This window comes from Notolepis coatsorum (assembly GCF_963971535.1).
Source record: "Notolepis coatsorum genome assembly, chromosome: 12".
Taxonomy (NCBI): domain Eukaryota; kingdom Metazoa; phylum Chordata; class Actinopteri; order Aulopiformes; family Paralepididae; genus Notolepis; species Notolepis coatsorum.
Window position 1 is genome coordinate 126,244,912 of NC_140176.1, and position 20,505 is coordinate 126,265,416.

The window sequence follows — 20,505 nt, forward strand, 5'->3', positions numbered from 1 at the left end:
GTTGTTACTAGAAGTGAGTGAAGATAGGGACGTGTGTTACTAGAAGTGAGAGTGAAGATAGGTGACATGTTGTTACTAGAAGTGAGAGTGGAGATAGGTGACATGTTGTTACTAGAAGTGAGAGTGAAGATAGGTGACATCTTGTTACTAGAAGTGAGAGTGAAGATAGGTGACATGTTGTTACTAGAAGTGAGAGTGAAGATAGGTGACATGTTGTTACTAGAAGTGAGAGTGAAGATAGGTGACATGTTGTTACTAGAAGTGAGAGTGAAGATAGGTGACATGTTGTTACTAGAAGTGAGAGTGAAGATAGGTGACATGTGTTACTAGAAGTGAGAGTGAAGATAGGTGACATGTTGTTACTAGAAGTGAGAGTGAAGAAGGTGACATGTTGTTACTAGAAGTGAGAGTGAAGATAGGTGACAGTTTGTTACTAGAAGTGAGAGTGAAGATAGGTGACATGTTGTTACTAGAAGTGAGAGTGAGATAGGTGACATCTGTTACTAGAAGTGAGAGTGAAGATAGGTGACATGTTGTTACTAGAAGTGAGAGTGAAGATAGGTGACATGTTGTTACTAGAAGTGAGAGTGAAGATAGGTGACATGTTGTTACTAGAAGTGAGAGTGAAGATAGGTGACATGTTGTTACTAGAAGTGAGAGTGAAGATAGGTGACATGTTGTTACTAGAAGTGAGAGTGAAGATAGGTGACGTTGTAGTTACTAGAAGTGAGAGTGAAGATAGGTGACATCTGTTACTAGAAGTGAGAGTGAAGATAGGTGACATGTTGTTACTAGAAGTGAGAGTGAAGATAGGTGACATCTGTTACTAGAAGTGAGAGTGAAGATAGGTGACATGTGTTACTAGAAGTGAGAGTGAAGATAGGTGACATGTTGTTACTAGAAGTGAGAGTGAAGATAGGTGACATCCTGTTACTAGAAGTGAGAGTGAAGATAGGTGACATGTTGTTACTAGAAGTGAGAGTGAAGATAGGTGACAGTTTGTTACTAGAAGTGAGAGTGAAGATAGGTGACATGTTGTTACTAGAAGTGAGAGTGAAGATAGGTGACATGTTGTTACTAGAAGTGAGAGTGAAGATAGGTGACATCTGTTACTAGAAGTGAGAGTGAAGATAGGTGACATGTTGTTACTAGAAGTGAGAGTGAAGATAGGTGACATGTGTTACTAGAAGTGAGAGTGAAGATAGGTGACATCTTGTTACTAGAAGTGAGAGTGAAGATAGGTGACATGTTGTTACTAGAAGTGAGAGTGAAGATAGGTGACATCCTGTTACTAGAAGTGAGATGAGTGAGATAGGTGACGTGTTGTTACTAGAAGTGAGAGTGAAGATAGGTGACATCCTGTTACTAGAAGTGAGAGTGAAGATAGGTGACATGTTGTTACTAGAAGTGAGAGTGAAGATAGGTGACATGTTGTTACTAGAAGTGAGAGTGAAGATAGGTGACATCCTGTTACTAGAAGTGAGAGTGAAGATAGGTGACATGCTGTTACTAAGAGAGTGAGAGATAGTGTTACTAGAAGTGAGAGTGAAGATAGGTGACATGCTGTTACTAGAAGTGAGAGTGAAGATAGGTGACATGTTGTTACTAGAAGTGAGAGTGAAGATAGGTGACATGTTGTTACTAGAAGTGAGAGTGAAGATAGGTGACATCCTGTTACTAGAAGTGAGAGTGAAGATAGGTGACATGTTGTTACTAGAAGTGAGAGTGAAGATAGGTGACATTTGTTACTAGAAGTGAGAGTGAAGATAGGTGACATCCTGTTACTAGAAGTGAGAGTGAAGATAGGTGACATGCTGTTACTAGAAGTGAGAGTGGAAGATAGGTGACATCTGTTACTAGAAGTGAGAGTGAAGATAGGTGACATGTTGTTACTAGAAGTGAGAGTGAAGATAGGTGACATCTGTTACTAGAAGTGAGAGTGAAGATAGGTGACATGTTGTTACTAGAAGGAGAGTGAAGATAGGTGACATCTGTTACTAGAAGTGAGAGTGAAGATAGGTGACATGTTGTTACTAGAAGTGAGAGTGAAGATAGGTGACATGTTGTTACTAGAAGTGAGAGTGAAGATAGGTGACAATGTGTTACTAGAAGTGAGAGTGAAGATAGGTGACATCCTGTTACTAGAAGTGAGAGTGAAGATAGGTGACATGTTGTTACTAGAAGTGAGAGTGAAGATAGGTGACATGTTGTTACTAGAAGTGAGAGTGAAGATAGGTGACATGTCTGTTACTAGAAGTGAGAGTGAGATAGGTGACATTTGTTACTAGAAGTGAGAGTGAAGATAGGTGACATGTTGTTACTAGAAGTGAGAGTGGAGATAGGTGACATGTTGTTACTAGAAGTGAGAGTGAGATAGGATTGCTTACTTACTGAAGTGAGAGTGAAGATAGGTGACATGTGTTACTAGAAGTGAGAGTGGAGATAGGTGACATGCTGTTACTAGAAGTGAGAGTGAAGATAGGTGACATCCTGTTACTAGAAGTGAGAGTGAAGATAGGTGACATCCTGTTACTAGAAGTGAGAGTGAAGATAGGTGACATCTGTTACTAGAAGTGAGAGTGAAGATAGGTGACATGCTGTTACTAGAAGTGAGAGTGAAGATAGGTGACATGTTGTTACTAGAAGTGAGAGTGAAGATAGGTGACATGTTGTTACTAGAAGTGAGAGTGAAGATAGGTGACTGTTGTTACTAGAATGAGTGAAGTAGGTGACATGGTGTTACTAGAATAGAGTGAAGATAGGTGACATGTTGTTACTAGAAGTGAGAGTGAAGATAGGTGACATGTTGTTACTAGAAGTGAGAGTGAAGATAGGTGACATGTTGTTACTAGAAGTGAGAGTGAAGATAGGTGACATGTTGTTACTAGAAGTGAGAGTGAGATAGGTGACATGTTGTTACTAGAAGTGAGAGTGAAGATAGGTGACTTCCTGTTACTAGAAGTGAGAGTGGAGATAGGTGACAGTTGTTACTAGAAGTGAGAGTGAAGATAGGTGACATCCTGTTACTAGAAGTGAGAGTGAAGATAGGTGACATGTTGTTACTAGAAGTGAGAGTGAAGATAGGTGACATGTTGTTACTAGAAGTGAGAGTGAAGATAGGTGACATGTTGTTACTAGAAGTGAGAGTGGAGATAGGTGACGTGTTGTTACTAGAAGTGAGAGTGGAGATAGGTGACATGTTGTTACTAGAAGTGAGAGTGAAGATAGGTGACATGTTGTTACTAGAAGTGAGAGTGAAGATAGGTGACATGTTGTTACTAGAAGTGAGAGTGGAGATAGGTGACATGTTGTTACTAGAAGTGAGAGTGGAGATAGGTGACATCCTGTTACTAGAAGTGAGAGTGGAGATAGGTGACATGTTGTTCTAGAAGTGAGAGTGAGATAGGTGACATCCTGTTACTAGAAGTGAGAGTGGAGATAGGTGACATGTTGTTACTAGAAGTGAGAGTGAAGATAGGTGACATGTTGTTACTAGAAGTGAGAGTGAAGATAGGTGACATGTTGTTACTAGAAGTGAGAGTGAAGATAGGTGACATCTTGTTACTAGAAGTGAGAGTGGAAGATAGGTGACATCTTGTTACTAGAAGTGAGAGTGAAGATAGGTGACATCCTGTTACTAGAAGTGAGAGTGAAGATAGGTGACATCCTGTTACTAGAAGTGAGAGTGAAGATAGGTGACATCCTGTTACTAGAAGTGAGAGTGAAGATAGGTGACATCCTGTTACTAGAAGTGAGAGTGAGATAGGTGACATCTGTTACTAGAAGTGAGAGTGGAGATAGGTGACATGTTGTTACTAGAAGTGAGAGTGAAGATAGGTGACATGTTGTTACTAGAAGTGAGAGTGAAGATAGGTGACATCCTGTTACTAGAAGTGAGAGTGAAGATAGGTGACATGTTGTTACTAGAAGTGAGAGTGAAGATAGGTGACATGTTGTTACTAGAAGTGAGAGTGGAGATAGGTGACATCCTGTTACTAGAAGTGAGAGTGAAGATAGGTGACATGTTGTTACTAGAAGTGAGAGTGGAGATAGGTGACATGTTGTTACTAGAAGTGAGAGTGAAGATAGGTGACATGTTGTTACTAGAAGTGAGAGTGAAGATAGGTGACATCCTGTTACTAGAAGTGAGAGTGAAGATAGGTGACATGTTGTTACTAGAAGTGAGAGTGAAGATAGGTGACATGTTGTTACTAGAAGTGAGAGTGGAGATAGGTGACATCCTGTTACTAGAAGTGAGAGTGAAGATAGGTGACATGTTGTTACTAGAAGTGAGAGTGGAGATAGGTGACATGTTGTTACTAGAAGTGAGAGTGGAGATAGGTGACATGTTGTTACTAGAAGTGAGAGTGGAGATAGGTGACATGTTGTTACTAGAAGTGAGAGTGAAGATAGGTGACATCCTGTTACTAGAAGTGAGAGTGAAGATAGGTGACATCCTGTTACTAGAAGTGAGAGTGGAGATAGGTGACATGTTGTTACTAGAAGTGAGAGTGAAGATAGGTGACATCCTGTTACTAGAAGTGAGAGTGAAGATAGGTGACATCCTGTTACTAGAAGTGAGAGTGGAGATAGGTGACATCCTGTTACTAGAAGTGAGAGTGGAGATAGGTGACATGTTGTTACTAGAAGTGAGAGTGGAGATAGGTGACATGTTGTTACTAGAAGTGAGAGTGGAGATAGGTGACATGTTGTTACTAGAAGTGAGAGTGAAGATAGGTGACATCCTGTTACTAGAAGTGAGAGTGAAGATAGGTGACATCCTGTTACTAGAAGTGAGAGTGGAGATAGGTGACATCCTGTTACTAGAAGTGAGAGTGGAGATAGGTGACATGTTGTTACTAGAAGTGAGAGTGGAGATAGGTGACATGTTGTTACTAGAAGTGAGAGTGGAGATAGGTGACATGTTGTTACTAGAAGTGAGAGTGAAGATAGGTGACATCCTGTTACTAGAAGTGAGAGTGAAGATAGGTGACGTGTTCCTGCCGACATCCTGTCCTATTTGTACCTATTCCTTTATAGGTGACATTATTTTCAAGGTAGATACTTGAGACAGAAGAACATATTTAAGCTCAGTTCTAATCTCGGTGTGTGTCTCTCTCTCCAGTCTTCATCTGCAGCTACATGTTCCTCGCCCCGCTGTTTGGTTACCTGGGCGACCGCTACAACAGGAAGCTGCTGATGAGCGTCGGGATCACCTTCTGGTGCCTGGTGACCCTGGCCAGCTCCTACACGCCCAAGGAGGTGAGTGTGGCGCGCCCTGGTGGCCAGCTCCTACACGCCCAAGGAGGTGAGTGTGGCGCGCCCTGGTGGCCAGCTCCTACACGCCCAAGGAGGTGAGTGTGGCGCGCCCTGGTGGCCAGCTCCTACACGCCCAAGGAGGTGAGTGTGGCGCGCCCTGGTGGCCAGCTCCTACACGCCCAGGGAGGTGAGTGTGGCGCGCCCTGGTGGCCAGCTCCTACACGCCCAAGGAGGTGAGTGTGGCGCGCCCTGGTGGCCAGCTCCTACACGCCCAAGGAGGTGAGTGTGGCGCGCCCTGGTGGCCAGCTCCTACACGCCCAGGGAGGTGAGTGTGGCGCGCCCTGGTGGCCAGCTCCTACACGCCCAAGGAGGTGAGTGTGGCGCGCCCTGGTGGCCAGCTCCTACACGCCCAGGGAGGTGAGTGTGGCGCGCCCTGGTGGCCAGCTCCTACACGCCCAAGGAGGTGAGTGTGGCGCGCCCTGGTGGCCAGCTCCTACACGCCCAAGGAGGTGAGTGTGGCGCGCCCTGGTGGCCAGCTCCTACACGCCCAGGGAGGTGAGTGTGGCGCGCCCTGGTGGCCAGCTCCTACACGCCCAGGGAGGTGAGTGTGGCGCGCCCTGGTGGCCAGCTCCTACACGCCCAGGGAGGAGAGTGTGGCGCGCCCTGGTGGCCAGCTCCTACACGCCCAGGGAGGTGAGTGTGGCGCGCCCTGGTGGCCAGCTCCTACACGCCCAGGGAGGTGAGTGTGGCGCGCCCTGGTGGCCAGCTCCTACACGCCCAGGGAGGAGAGTGTGGCGCGCAGGCAGCCGGGGAGCTCTTAAAGGAACACGCCGACGTTATGGGAGACACGCTAACCGTCTTCTCCAGAGTCAGACGAGAAGATAGATACCAGTTTCCTCTCTGCGCGTTCAGTATAAAGCTATCCGGGCTGCAAGCTAGCCTAGCTTAGCACGAATGAATGGAAGGAGATACGGACCAGCTAGCCTAGCTTAAAACTCCGGGAGATGTGTTTTTGGCCAACATTTTGATTGTTAAACGATTATTAAACACCATTACTCATTGATTTGAGAACATCAAAGGGCTTGACGCTTACTTTTTTCCAAAGGAGTAGGCCTACATGACCACTCCTGCATTAAAACACCTAAATGAATGTAGGAGCACACAAATACATGTAGGAGCACACAAAGACATTCAGGAGCACACAAAGACATTTAGGAGCACACAAATACATTTAGGAGCACACAAATACATTCAGGAGCACACAAAGACATGTAGGAGCACACAAAGCCATGTAGGAGCACACATACACATGTAGGAGCACACATAGACATGTAGGAGCACACAAAGACATTTAGGAGCACACAAAGACATGTAGGAGCACACAAAGACATGTAGGAGCACACAAATACATTTAGGAGCTCACAAATACATTTAGGAGCACACAAAGACATGTAGGAGCACACAAAATACATGTAGGAGCACACAAAGACATTCAGGAACACACAAAGACATTTAGGAGCACACAAAGACATTTAGGAGCACACAAATACATTTAGGAGCACACAAATACATTTAGGAGCACACAAAGACATGTAGGAGCACACAAATACATGTAGGAGCACACAAAGACATTTAGGAGCACACAAAGACATGTAGGAGCACACAAATACATTTAGGAGCACACAAATACATGTAGGAGCACACAAAGACATGTAGGAGCACACAAATACATTTAGGAGCTCACAGATACATTTAGGAGCACACAAAGACATGTAGGAGCACACAAAGACATTTAGGAGCACACAAAGACATTTAGGAGCACACAAATACATTTAGGAGCTCACAAATACATTTAGGAGCACACAAATACATGTAGGAGCACACAAATACATTTAGGAGCACACAAATACATTTAGGAGCTCACACATACATTTAGGAGCACACAAAGACATGTAGGAGCACACAAATACATTTAGGAGCACACAAATACATGTAGGAGCACACAAAGACATGTAGGAGCACACAAATACATTTAGGAGCACACAAAGACATGTAGGAGCACACAAAGACATGTAGGAGCACACAAAGACATTTAGGAGCACACAAAGACATGTAGGAGCACACAAAGACATGTAGGAGCTCACAAATACATTTAGGAGCACACAAATACATGTAGGAGCACACAAATACATTTAGGAGCACACAAATGCATGTAGGAGCACACAAAGACATTTAGGAGCACACAAATACATTTAGGAGCACACAAATACATTTAGGAGCTCACAAATACATTTAGGAGCACACAAAGACATGTAGGAGCACACAAATACATTTATGAGCACACAAAGACATTTAGGAGCACACAAAGACATTTAGGAGCACACAAAGACATGTAGGAGCACACAAAGATATTTAGCAGCACACAAAGACATGTAGGAGCACACAAAGATATTTAGGAGCACACAAAGACATGTAGGAGCACACAAAGACATTTAGGAGCACACAAAGACATGAATATTTCCCTTCATTAGCTGAAATATTCTAAAATCATTACGTTGCTATAAGCTATTCTCCCTCTCTTGTTTGTGTGTGCGCATGTGAGTGCACAGTGCGAGCGTTTCACTCACATTAGCGACTAAAATAGATGCGTGAGTGAATATTATATCCTACAAGTTGACAGTTCAATGACCTAAACTAACACTTCAGTTCAATTACCTAAACTAACAGTTCAGTTCAATTACCTAAACTTAACACTTCAGTTCAAATACCTAAACTAACACATTAGTTCAATTACCTAAACTAACACTTCAGTTCAAATACCTAAACTAACACATTAGTTCAATTACCTAAACTAACACTTTAGTTCAATTACCCAAACTAACACTTTAGTTCAATTACCTAAACTAACACTTTAGTTCAATTACCTAAACTAACACCTTAGTTCAATAACCTAAACTAACACTTTAGTTCAATGACCTAAACTAACACTTTAGTTCAATTACCTAAACTAACACTGCAGTTCAATTACCTAAACTTAACACTTTAGTTCAAATACCTAAACTAACACTTCAGTTCAATTACCTAAACTAACACTTCAGTTCAATTACCTAAACTAACACTTCAGTTCAATTACCTAAACTAACACTTCAGTTCAATTACCTAAACTAACACATTAGTTCAATAACCTAAACTAACACGTCAGTTCAATTACCTAAACTAACACTTCAGTTCAATTACCTAAACTAACACATCAGTTCAATTACCTAAACTAACACTTCAGTTCAATTACCTAAACTAACAGTTCAGTTCAATTACCTAAACTAACACATTAGTTCAATTACCTAAACTAACACTTCAGTTCAATTACCTAAACTAACACTTCGGTTCAATTACCTAAACTAACACTTCAGTTCAATTACCTAAACTAACACATTAGTTCAATGACCTAAACTAACACTTCAGTTCAATTACCTAAACTAACACATTAGTTCAATTACCTAAACTAACACATTAGTTCAATTACCTAAACTAACAATTCAGTTCAATTACCTAAACTAACACATTAGTTCAATTACCTAAACAAACACTTCAGTTCAATTACCTAAACTAACACATTAGTTCAATTACCTAAACTAACACTTTAGTTCAATCACCTAAACTAACACATTAGTTCAATTACCTAAACTAACACTTCAGTTCAATTACCTAAACTAACACTCCAGTTCAATTACCTAAACTAAAACATTAGTTCAATTACCTAAACTAACACTTTAGTTCAAATACCTAAACTAATACATTAGTTCAATTACCTAAACTAACACTTTAGTTCAAATACCTAAACTAACACTTTAGTTCAATTACCTAAACTAACACTTCAGTTCAATTACCTAAACTAACACTTTAGTTCAATTACCTAAACTAACACATTAGTTCAATTACCTAAACTAACACTTCAGTTCAATTACCTAAACTAATACATTAGTTCAATTACCTAAACTAACACTTTAGTTCAAATACCTAAACTAACACTTTAGTTCAATTACCTAAACTAACACTTCAGTTCAATTACCTAAACTAACACACTCAGTTCAATTACCTAAACTAACACACTCAGTTCAATTACCTAAACTAACACATTAGTTCAATTACCTAAACTAACACTTCAGTTCAATTACCTAAACTAACACATTAGTTCAATGACCTAAACTAACACTTTAGTTCAAATACCTAAACTAATACATTAGTTCAATTACCTAAACTAACACTTTAGTTCAATTACCTAAACTAACACTTCAGTTCAATTACCTAAACTAACACATTAGTTCAATTACCTAAACTAACACTTCAGTTCAATTACCTAAACTAACACTTCAGTTCAATTACCTAAACTAACACTTCAGTTCAATTACCTAAACTAACACATTAGTTCAATTACCTAAACTAACACTTTAGTTCAAATACCTAAACTAACACTTTAGTTCAATTACCTAAACTAACACTTCAGTTCAATTACCTAAACTAACACACTCAGTTCAATTACCTAAACTAACACACTCAGTTCAATTACCTAAACTAACACTTTAGTTCAATAACCTAAACTAACACCTCAGTTCAATTACCTAAACTAACACCTCAGTTCAATTACCTAAACTAAGGCCCTGTCCACACGAGCACTGGATTTAATGTAACCATGATTGTATGTGCGCAGTTGCACTGTTCGCCCACACACAACCGGGGTTGTGCTACACTGCAACCGCGGTCTTTGAAAACCGGGGTCCAGGGTGAAGTTTTGCGCACATCCCAGTTGCAGTGGGTGCGTGTGGGCATAGCAACCGAGGTTATTCCCAGTGTTTACAGCAGAGCTGTCGCAATTATTTCCCATGTTCACGGCAGACTGTCGCAAACAATAGCCAGCTACACCAGTGTTTACAGCAGAGCTGTCCCAAGTAGCGTTATATGAAAATGATTGTAACAAACTTTTGTTCTAAACGTATTGTCTGTGTTGAAGAGTGTTGTGATCGACTGATGTCTGTTGTCGCATTCCTGACCTGACGCTCAGAGTAAACATGTAGCTGCGGCTAAACTAAACTCATGTGTTGTCAAGTTATTGTTATAAGGAACCCAGTCCAGACTGCAGCCGCCGTGAGTACGCGGTTATACGCGGTTATTCACCTGTGTGGACAGAGGTTTATTTTTTTCAAAACTTCGGTGTCATTAATACCCGTGATCATGTGTACAGGGCCTAACACTTCAGTTCAATTACCTAAATTAACACTTCAGTTAAATTACCTAAACTAACACTTTAGTTCAATTACCTAAACAAAAAAAATTGTCCAAAGTTCAAATGATTTATTATCATTATTATTTATTTAGAACAACTTGTTAATATATTATAATATTGCAGCAAGCGTTGTCTGCATCTAGCTTTGTAAAGTGTAACCAGACCTGCAACTGTTTTCGGCTTGCCATTGCCCCGACTGCTTTCTTGTTGAATCAAGTCAAATCCTAGGTAAGGTAGGCTAGTGTATTGTGCATGTGAACACAACTTAACTAGCCCTTTATTAGTTGAATCAAGGTGTGCTGGTGGTGGAATTTAACAAATACATGGAATGGCTGGGGTGTCTCGAGGAGAGGATTGGGAACCACTGGACTAGAGCTGACATTTGAGCCATCAAAGAAAAGCAAAAGTGGTTACCTGTGTTGAACTGGTTTATTTTTTAGAAAATATAAAAATATAGTGGATTACTATTACGACTACTACTACTGATACATCCCTATTGGCAAACTTTATATTTAAAAAAATTATAATTTTTTTTTGTGTATAAAAAAAAATATATATATATTGGTCATTATACAACTGTGGGGTCGCCACAGTCTAATTAGTCCCGCCACAGTTGTATAATGAACCAAGTTTATTTAAATTAAAGTAATTAATGGGAAACCCTGTGGTAGGTTGGAGGAGGGTGGTTATGGGTGGGGAAGGTTGTATGCTTGGGAGAACAGGTAGGTTTTGAGTCAGGATTTAAAGGTGGAGAGTGAGGGAGAGGCTCTGACGGTCTGAGGGAGGGTGTTCCAAAGTCTGGGTGCAGCTCGTGAAAAAGCCCGGTCACCAAAGTTAAGTACCGACCAGGTACGCGGGAAGTCAGTCAGAGTTGGGGGTGCGGAGATAAGTCATATAATAACGTCATATGCGCATGCGCATCATTCGTGAGTTTTTATTCATTTGAAAAGGTCAACATTTTACACCAGTTTTAGAACATTTTACACTACAACAGACAGCAAACTTGAATACCAACATGTGGACAGTTCACACACGAAATGCAGCAGTTTTTTTTTATCAAAAGACGATGTATTGTGGATTTAGATCCAGCCGGGTAGCAACAAGGCACTTGAACTTTCGCGCACAGGATCGTATAACAGATGAATATACATGAATAATCATAGGCTTCTAACAGTCGGCACTAGTGACAATCTACACATTTACAAATGTTTGTGACACACAGCAACCATATTAATAACGAGTAACTGGACTTTTATCTCGCTCTCACACTCACACACACACACACACACACACACACTAGCTCTTACTAAATGATAGGCTATAATCAATCATAAAATAAAATAAAATTATTTAGCCATGCAATTGCCTCAGAAAGGCTGCAGCATGGCTTCTGTTTCAACAACTACGCACAACAAAAATCGCCACGGATTGGTGCTGAACCATGTCGGTACTTAGACAGTGACGTCGGGCCGCCAGCCGCACATGCTATTGTTGTGACCCAGATCAAACAGGTGAGCATGCACGGCACGGCAGGAGAGATAACACAACATATTTGCCTACCTTAATTAAGAAGACGGTAGAACACCGAAGGTAGTCTTGTGCTCATGGGTGGTGGAAATAAACTCCCTCATGATAACACGAATGTCCAGTGAGTCCAGAACTTCACAGACCGAAAGGCCAGCTCCAAGACAGTCTGTGCAGTATTTTGGTCTTTGGCAACCGCTTGTGAGAGCAGCGCATTAATCGGTGTTCGTTTTAATGCTGCCAGTTTGTCGACGGCCTCGGTGCGTCGATGGGACTTCTCATGCTCCCCAAATGTCCCCGTCTTTCGGCAGTTGTTAGATCCTCGTTAGCTAGCTGCTGGTGCTGAGCGTCCGACGTTCTCTCCTCCGGGTTGCTAGAGTGACGGGCGTCTTGGAGAGCCATATGGAATCCGCGATCACGGAATCGCGGACGGAATCGCGGAATTGAGCAATAAAAATGGAATCAACTATAAAAAATGTTACTTATTTTTTTTATGTTGTGGGACTTGTACATCACTTTGTTCAACTTTCAGTGCTGTAAAGTTTAAACTTTTTTAAATCTTAGACAAACAAAACACGTTGCTTTCATGTCATTTGAGGCTTTATAAAAGCAGCACAATGAACACAAATCTGTCAGTGCCGAGTCCAACCTCATCTTAAATAACAAACAGCATAGTAGTTAACAAAGAGAGGCAGAGTTGATTTTGCAAAAATATATATAATTTTTTATTTTATTTTTTATAATCGAATTTTTTTTTCATATTCGAATCCGATGCCCATCGAACGAAGCTTCGAAGTATTTAAGACGGCCCTATTAAATGGACTGTTATATCTTATTAAATTGTGGACATTTATTCATTCCCACTTATTAGACACTATTTCTGATGGTAAAATGAGCGTACAAAGCAAAATACAGAATTCTGAAATATTAAAACGGAAAAAACGGAATTTGGGAAAAAATTAAAATGGAATTTGGAAAAAAAATTAAACGGATTTCATATGGCTCTAGCGTCTTGTGTCCGCCGGCAGGGACTCCGAGTCGACTGTATTTTTGTTGGTTGGTTTTGGGGTCATTAAAGAAATCATATATTCTTTTTATTAGAAAATGTTTTGAGACACAAGTAGTAAGTTACCCATTACTGTTCAACCTCAACCCTTAAACGTAGCGGATTGGGTCCCCATCCCTGCCCACGGTGCAACGGTCCCGTGCCCTTCTGACCCCCTCTGTTGGTCCCGGCGCAGCACTTCTGGGCGCTGCTGTTGACCCGCGGCCTGGTGGGCGTGGGCGAGGCCAGCTACTCCACCATCGCCCCCACCATCATCGCCGACCTGTACGTCAAGGAGAAGAGGACCCGCATGCTCTCCGTCTTCTACTTTGCCATCCCGGTCGGCAGGTGAGAACGGCTCCCGGTCGGGGATTCAGTGGTGCCCGTCACTCAGGAGGCCGAGCCGGTCGTCTGGTCATCTGAAGCTTCCCGGTTAGACTCCCGCGCCTCCTCCCCGGGCAGCGTGTCAAAGTGTCCTCGAGCGAGACACTTAACCCCTAACTGCTCCCGATGAGCAGGTCGCCTCCACCCTCGGTGTGAACGTGAGACACAAGATGTAAAGCGCTTTGGATAAAAGCGCTCTATAACTGCAGTCCATTTAAATGGTAAATGGCTGCTTTTCTATACAGCAGCTTTTATCCAAAGAGCTTTACAATCTGTTCCTAACATTTGACCCGTTCACTCACACTTTCACACACCGACGGCGGAGGTGACCGTGCGAGGTGCCGACCTGCTCATCGGGAGCAGTTAGGGGTTAAGTGTCTTGCTCAAGGACACTTCGACACGCTGCCCGGGAGGAGCGGGAATCGAACGACTGCTCTACCTCCTGAGCCACTGTCGCCCTCATTACCCTCTAAACTCTCAGTACTAAACTTCAGTGTAATTGATAGGATATTTTGGATATATATGATATATATATATATATAGAGTATACTGGAGGCCAGTGGTTATACATGGCATTTGGTCATACCGTTACACGTGTTGCCTGGTGCTATTTACATCCTGTCATCAGAGTGTGATTCAGACGATGAAGACGGGGATATTGGGTTAAAGAAGCAACTTACAGAACATGTCCCTTGTCTCCTCTCCAGTGGTCTTGGATACATCGTGGGGTCAAAGGTGGATGACCTGATGCATGATTGGCACTGGGCTCTCCGGGTAAGTTTGGCATCATTTACTCGTCTTGAGTTTCATAACTATTTATTTTTAGTTTTAGTTTTTTTATTTCAACTTTTTCTCCCATACCCCAATTTAGTCATTATTGCCATTATTGCCATTATTGCCCTCCCTGGTCACTGTACTACCCTACTGTCGCTCTGAGCAGGGTGTGTAGACTACAACACGCCTCCTCCGATGTGGAGAATCTTCTATTTCTAAAAGGTTATATTTGGCTGGTATGCCCCTACAGTTAATGCAGTGATTGACATTGGCGTTTTGGCAGGCTAAATTAATATTCTTATTTAGTTTCTCTCCGCGTCCCACCCGTTGAGAACCACTGAGTTAATGCGATGGCTGCAACCCTCAATAAAGAGTTACAGACGGTAGAATAGGTTACTAGCAACATTCCCCTGCTAATTAATTCCAACCTCCCCTCACATAGCTCTCCCACATCATGAAGCACGCTGCTCCAGGAGGAAGTGTGTTCAAACAGTACGGCTCTGTGACTCGTTTTTAACACTTTTTGGACGACAGTGGAGTTCTATGGCTTGCTATGTGGACAATAAGAAAGACACGTAAGGTGCTGTAATGTTTTTTTATGTAGAGTATTTACAAAGGTGCAGAATACAAGTATTGCTTACCCCCCCAGAAAAATCATTGATGGATGAATTGATCATTTAAAAACAAATTTGGTGGGTCCAAAATTAATGTTGTTGTTTACATTACCTCCCTACTTCCCATTTCCCCCACATGGAAATTATGGAATGCACCTGGTTGGATAAATGACATGCTGGTGCTCTAGTGTGACATCTAGTGGCTGAACGTTATCTATAGCAGGGGTTCCCAAAGTTTTCAGGCCGCGACCCCCGAAATAACGCTGTCGGAGAGCCGAGACCCCCACTATTATAGGAGGTATAATATATATTTTATTTGTACCCTTTAAATGCCAGTGTTTGTGATGGCATCACAAATTATTGTCAAAAAACAGGCTAGCATATGTATGATTAGCAACAACACTGATTTTGATGGATTTTCAGTTTTTTTGTAATGTCAGATTGAAAAGAATACTCACTCTTACCATAAGGGACTAAATTGTCCTCTTCAAAAACGCCATACAAATATTACTATATGTTGAAATACCACCAATACCAATATCATCTGATGTTGACCGGATGGGGGGGGGGGTCGTTTATAATTCCGTGGCCAACGTTAGATGATTCATCTAGTGTGGGTGATATGATCATTAGAGCAGTTTGTATCGAACACGGTAAAAAAAACGCTGAAACTTACCCCAGTCTCCTCGGGCCGTTGGGCGATGAGCGTGGAGCAAAAATATTCCTATTATGGGATGTTGAAATATGCGATCCATCTCCAGGTTGTATAATAGTATATACGTCCAAATCATGTTGTTTATGGTAACGGATCGCTATCCATTGTGTCGCGCTCGTGTCCCGGGACCTATAGCGAGTGATCGGACCGAATTTGGATGAGCACCAGTTTCCGGTTTCTGGTTTCCGGTTTGGGCGATCCGCCGATCGGCCACCAGATGGCGCTCTTGAACCGTTCGAGAGTTGAGAGGGGATCAACAGTAGATCTCAAGTCTCCAGGGGAGAAATATGATTGCGATCACAGATTTTTTAAATATTGATCTCAATGACGTGTTACGGCGTCATTGGCAGAATTAGCATGGCGGGGAATGACGAGTTAAGGCGTCCTTGGCGATTAAAGTGTTAAAGGGACAGGCATGGTGAAGGCTCTGTGGTGGGTTGTGCGTTGAGGAACAGGTTATGTCACACCTGCTTCACTCTTCCATCTCTATCCAGGTCTTTGTGCTACAGGTCTATGTGCGGCAGGTCTATGTGCTACAAGTCTATGTGCGGCAGGTCTATGTGCTACAGGTCTATGTGCTACAGGTCTATGTGCTACAGGTCTATGTGCTACAGGTCTATGCTACAGGTCTATGCTACAGGTCTATGTGCTACAGGTCTATGTGCTACAGGTATATGTGCTACAGGTCTATGCTACAGGTCTATGTGCTACAGGTCTATGTGCTACAGGTCTATGTCCATTTTCCTTTTTTTTGGGGCATATTTCAATTAGTCACAGTAAAAGTCACCTAGTAAAAGTGAGATAATTGACAATATCAAAACATGCTAGGGCTGTACCGAATAGTTCGAAGCTTCGTTCATAATGTTTGAATTCAAAATCAACATAAAAAATTGTAATTTTTGTTTTTACATTTTTATTTGCCAAGCCATACCAAATGGACGCCCCTGTGCTACAGGTCTAGGAGGCAGGTTGATGATGCACCTCCTGTTCTCTCCACCAGGTGACTCCAGGTCTGGGGCTGATCGCAGTGGTGCTGCTGGTGTTGGTGGTCAAGGAGCCCAAGAGAGGAGCTGTGGAGGCCCGGGCAGAGCACCCGCTCCACAGAACCAGCTGGCTGGAGGACCTGCAGGCGCTGTGCCGCAAGTAGGTCCGCCCACTTATACCTACAGGCCCTGTGCCGCAAGTAGGTCCGCCCACTTATACCTGCAGGCGCTGTGCCGCAAGTAGGTCCGCCCACTTATACCTACAGGCCCTGTGCCGCAAGTAGGTCCGCCCACTTATACCTGCAGGCCCTGTGCCACAAATAGGTCCGCCCACTTATACCTGCAGGCCCTGTGCAGCAAGTAGGTCCACCCACTTATACCTGCAGGCCCTGTGCAGCAAGTAGGTCCGCCCACTTATACCTACAGGCCCTGTGCAGCAAGTAGGTCCGCCCACTTATACCTGCAGGCCCTGTGCAGCAAGTAGGTCCGCCCACTTATACCTACAGGCCCTGTGTCACAAGTAGGTCCGCCCACTTATACCTGCAGGTGCTGTGCCACAAGTAGGTCCGCCCACTTATACCTGCAGGCCCTGTGCCACAAGTAGGTCCGCCCACTTATACCTGCAGGCCCTGTGCAGCAAGTAGGTCCGCCCACTTATACCTACAGGCCCTGAGCCGCAAGTAGGTCCGCCCACTTATACCTACAGGCCCTGTGCCACAAGTAGGTCCGCCCACTTATACCTACAGGCCCTGTGCAGCAAGTAGGTCCGCCCACTTATACCTACAGGCCCTGTGCAGCAAGTAGGTCCGCCCACTTATACCTACAGGCCCTGTGCAGCAAGTAGGTCCGCCCACTTATACCTACAGGCCCTGTGCAGCAAGTAGGTCCGCCCACTTATACCTGCAGGCCCTGTGCAGCAAGTAGGTCCGCCCACTTATACCTGCAGGCGCTGTGCAGCAAGTAGGTCCGCCCACTTATACCTACAGGCCCTGTGCAGCAAGTAGGTCCGCCCACTTATACCTACAGGCCCTGAGCAGCAAGTAGGTCCGCCCACTTATACCTACAGGCCCTGAGCCGCAAGTAGGTCCGCCCACTTATACCTACAGGCCCTGTGCCACAAGTAGGTCCGCCCACTTATACCTACAGGCGCTGTGCAGCAAGTAGGTCCGCCCACTTATACCTACAGGCCCTGTGCAGCAAGTAGGTCCGCCCACTTATACCTACAGGCCCTGTGCAGCAAGTAGGTCCGCCCACTTATACCTGCAGGCCCTGTGCAGCAAGTAGGTCCGCCCACTTATACCTGCAGGCGCTGTGCAGCAAGTAGGTCCGCCCACTTATACCTACAGGCCCTGTGCAGCAAGTAGGTCCGCCCACTTATACCTACAGGCCCTGTGCAGCAAGTAGGTCCGCCCACTTATACCTACAGGCCCTGTGCAGCAAGTAGGTCCGCCCACTTATACCTACAGGCCCTGTGCAGCAAGTAGGTCCGCCCACTTATACCTGCAGGCCCTGTGTCACAAGTAGGTCCGCCCACTTATACCTACAGGCCCTGTGCAGCAAGTAGGTCCGCCCACTTATACCTACAGGCCCTGTGCAGCAAGTAGGTCCGCCCACTTATACCTGCAGGCCCTGTGCAGCAAGTAGGTCCGCCCACTTATACCTGCAGGCCCTGTGCAGCAAGTAGGTCCGCCCACTTATACCTGCAGGCGCTGTGTCACAAGTAGGTCCGCCCACTTATACCTGCAGGCCCTGTGCAGCAAGTAGGTCCGCCCACTTATACCTGCAGGCCCTGTGCAGCAAGTAGGTCCGCCCACTTATACCTACAGGCCCTGTGCAGCAAGTAGGTCCGCCCACTTATACCTGCAGGCCCTGTGCAGCAAGTAGGTCCGCCCACTTATACCTGCAGGCCCTGTGCAGCAAGTAGGTCCGCCCACTTATACCTACAGGCCCTGTGCAGCAAGTAGGTCCGCCCACTTATACCTGCAGGCGCTGTGTCACAAGTAGGTCCGCCCACTTATACCTGCAGGCCCTGTGCAGCAAGTAGGTCCGCCCACTTATACCTGCAGGCCCTGTGCAGCAAGTAGGTCCGCCCACTTATACCTACAGGCCCTGTGCCACAAGTAGGTCCGCCCACTTATACCTGCAGGCCCTGTGCAGCAAGTAGGTCCGCCCACTTATACCTGCAGGCCCTGTGCAGCAAGTAGGTCCGCCCACTTATACCTACAGGCCCTGTGCCACAAGTAGGTCCGCCCACTTATACCTGCAGGCCCTGTGCAGCAAGTAGGTCCGCCCACTTATACCTGCAGGCCCTGTGTCACAAGTAGGTCCGCCCACTTATACCTGCAGGCCCTGTGCAGCAAGTAGGTCCGCCCACTTATACCTACAGGCCCTGTGCAGCAAGTAGGTCCGCCCACTTATACCTGCAGGCCCTGTGCCACAAGTAGGTCCGCCCACTTATACCTGCAGGCCCTGTGCAGCAAGTAGGTCCGCCCACTTATACCTACAGGCCCTGTGCAGCAAGTAGGTCCGCCCACTTATACCTGCAGGCCCTGTGCAGCAAGTAGGTCCGCCCACTTATACCTGCAGGCCCTGTGCAGCAAGTAGGTCCGCCCACTTATACCTACAGGCCCTGTGCAGCAAGTAGGTCCGCCCACTTATACCTGCAGGTGCTGTGCAGCAAGTAGGTCCGCCCACTTATACCTACAGGCCCTGTGCAGCAAGTAGGTCCGCCCACTTATACCTACAGGCCCTGTGCAGCAAGTAGGTCCGCCCACTTATACCTGCAGGCCCTGTGCAGCAAGTAGGTCCGCCCACTTATACCTACAGGCCCTGTGCAGCAAGTAGGTCCGCCCACTTATACCTACAGCAAGTAGGTCCGCCCACTTATACCTACAGGCCCTGTGCAGCAAGTAGGTCCGCCCACTTATACCTGCAGGCCCTGTGCCACAAGTAGGTCCGCCCACTTATACCTGCAGGCCCTGTGCAGCAAGTAGGTCCGCCCACTTATACCTACAGGCCCTGTGCAGCAAGTAGGTCCGCCCACTTATACCTGCAGGCCCTGTGCAGCAAGTAGGTCCGCCCACTTATACCTGCAGGCGCTGTGCCGCAAGTAGGTCCGCCCACTTATACCTACAGGCCCTGTGCCGCAAGTAGGTCCGCCCACTTATACCTGCAGGCCCTGTGCCACAAATAGGTCCGCCCACTTATACCTGCAGGCCCTGTGCAGCAAGTAGGTCCACCCACTTATACCTGCAGGCCCTGTGCAGCAAGTAGGTCCGCCCACTTATACCTACAGGCCCTGTGCAGCAAGTAGGTCCGCCCACTTATACCTGCAGGCGCTGTGCCGCAAGTAGGTCCGCCCACTTATACCTACAGGCCCTGTGCCGCAAGTAGGTCCGCCCACTTATACCTGCAGGCCCTGTGCCACAAATAGGTCCGCCCACTTATACCTGCAGGCCCTGTGCAGCAAGTAGGTCCACCCACTTATACCTGCAGGCCCTGTGCAGCAAGTAGGTCCGCCCACTTATACCTACAGGCCCTGTGCAGCAAGTAGGTCCGCCCACTTATACCTGCAGGCCCTGTGCAGCAAGTAGGTCCACCCACTTATACCTGCAGGCCCTGTGCAGCAAGTAGGTCCGCCCACTTATACCTACAGGCCCTGTGCAGCAAGTAGGTCCGCCCACTTATACCTGCAGGCGCTGTGCAGCAAGTAGGTCCGCCCACTTATACCTACAGGCCCTGTGCAGCAAGTAGGTCCGCCCACTTATACCTACAGGCCCTGTGTCACAAGTAGGTCCGCCCACTTATACCTGCAGGCGCTGTGCAGCAAGTAGGTCCGCCCACTTATACCTGCAGGCCCTGTGTCACAAGTAGGTCCGCCCACTTATACCTACAGGCCCTGTGCAGCAAGTAGGTCCGCCCACTTA

At 45.2% G+C, this 20,505-nt stretch overlaps 1 protein-coding gene across 2 annotated transcripts in view; it reads left to right on the forward strand.

Annotated features, from left to right (window-relative positions):
- spns1 (SPNS lysolipid transporter 1, lysophospholipid) overlaps nt 1-20,505 on the forward strand; it is a 117,296-nt gene that overhangs the window by 56,414 nt on the left and 40,377 nt on the right. For both annotated transcript variants that reach the window (XM_084326576.1, XM_084326577.1), the window contains exons 4-7: nt 5,126-5,262; nt 13,306-13,457; nt 14,201-14,267; nt 16,597-16,739. In XM_084326576.1, the coding sequence (XP_084182702.1) occupies nt 5,126-5,262; nt 13,306-13,457; nt 14,201-14,267; nt 16,597-16,739 (499 nt within the window). The remainder of the gene's footprint in view (nt 1-5,125; nt 5,263-13,305; nt 13,458-14,200; nt 14,268-16,596; nt 16,740-20,505) is intronic.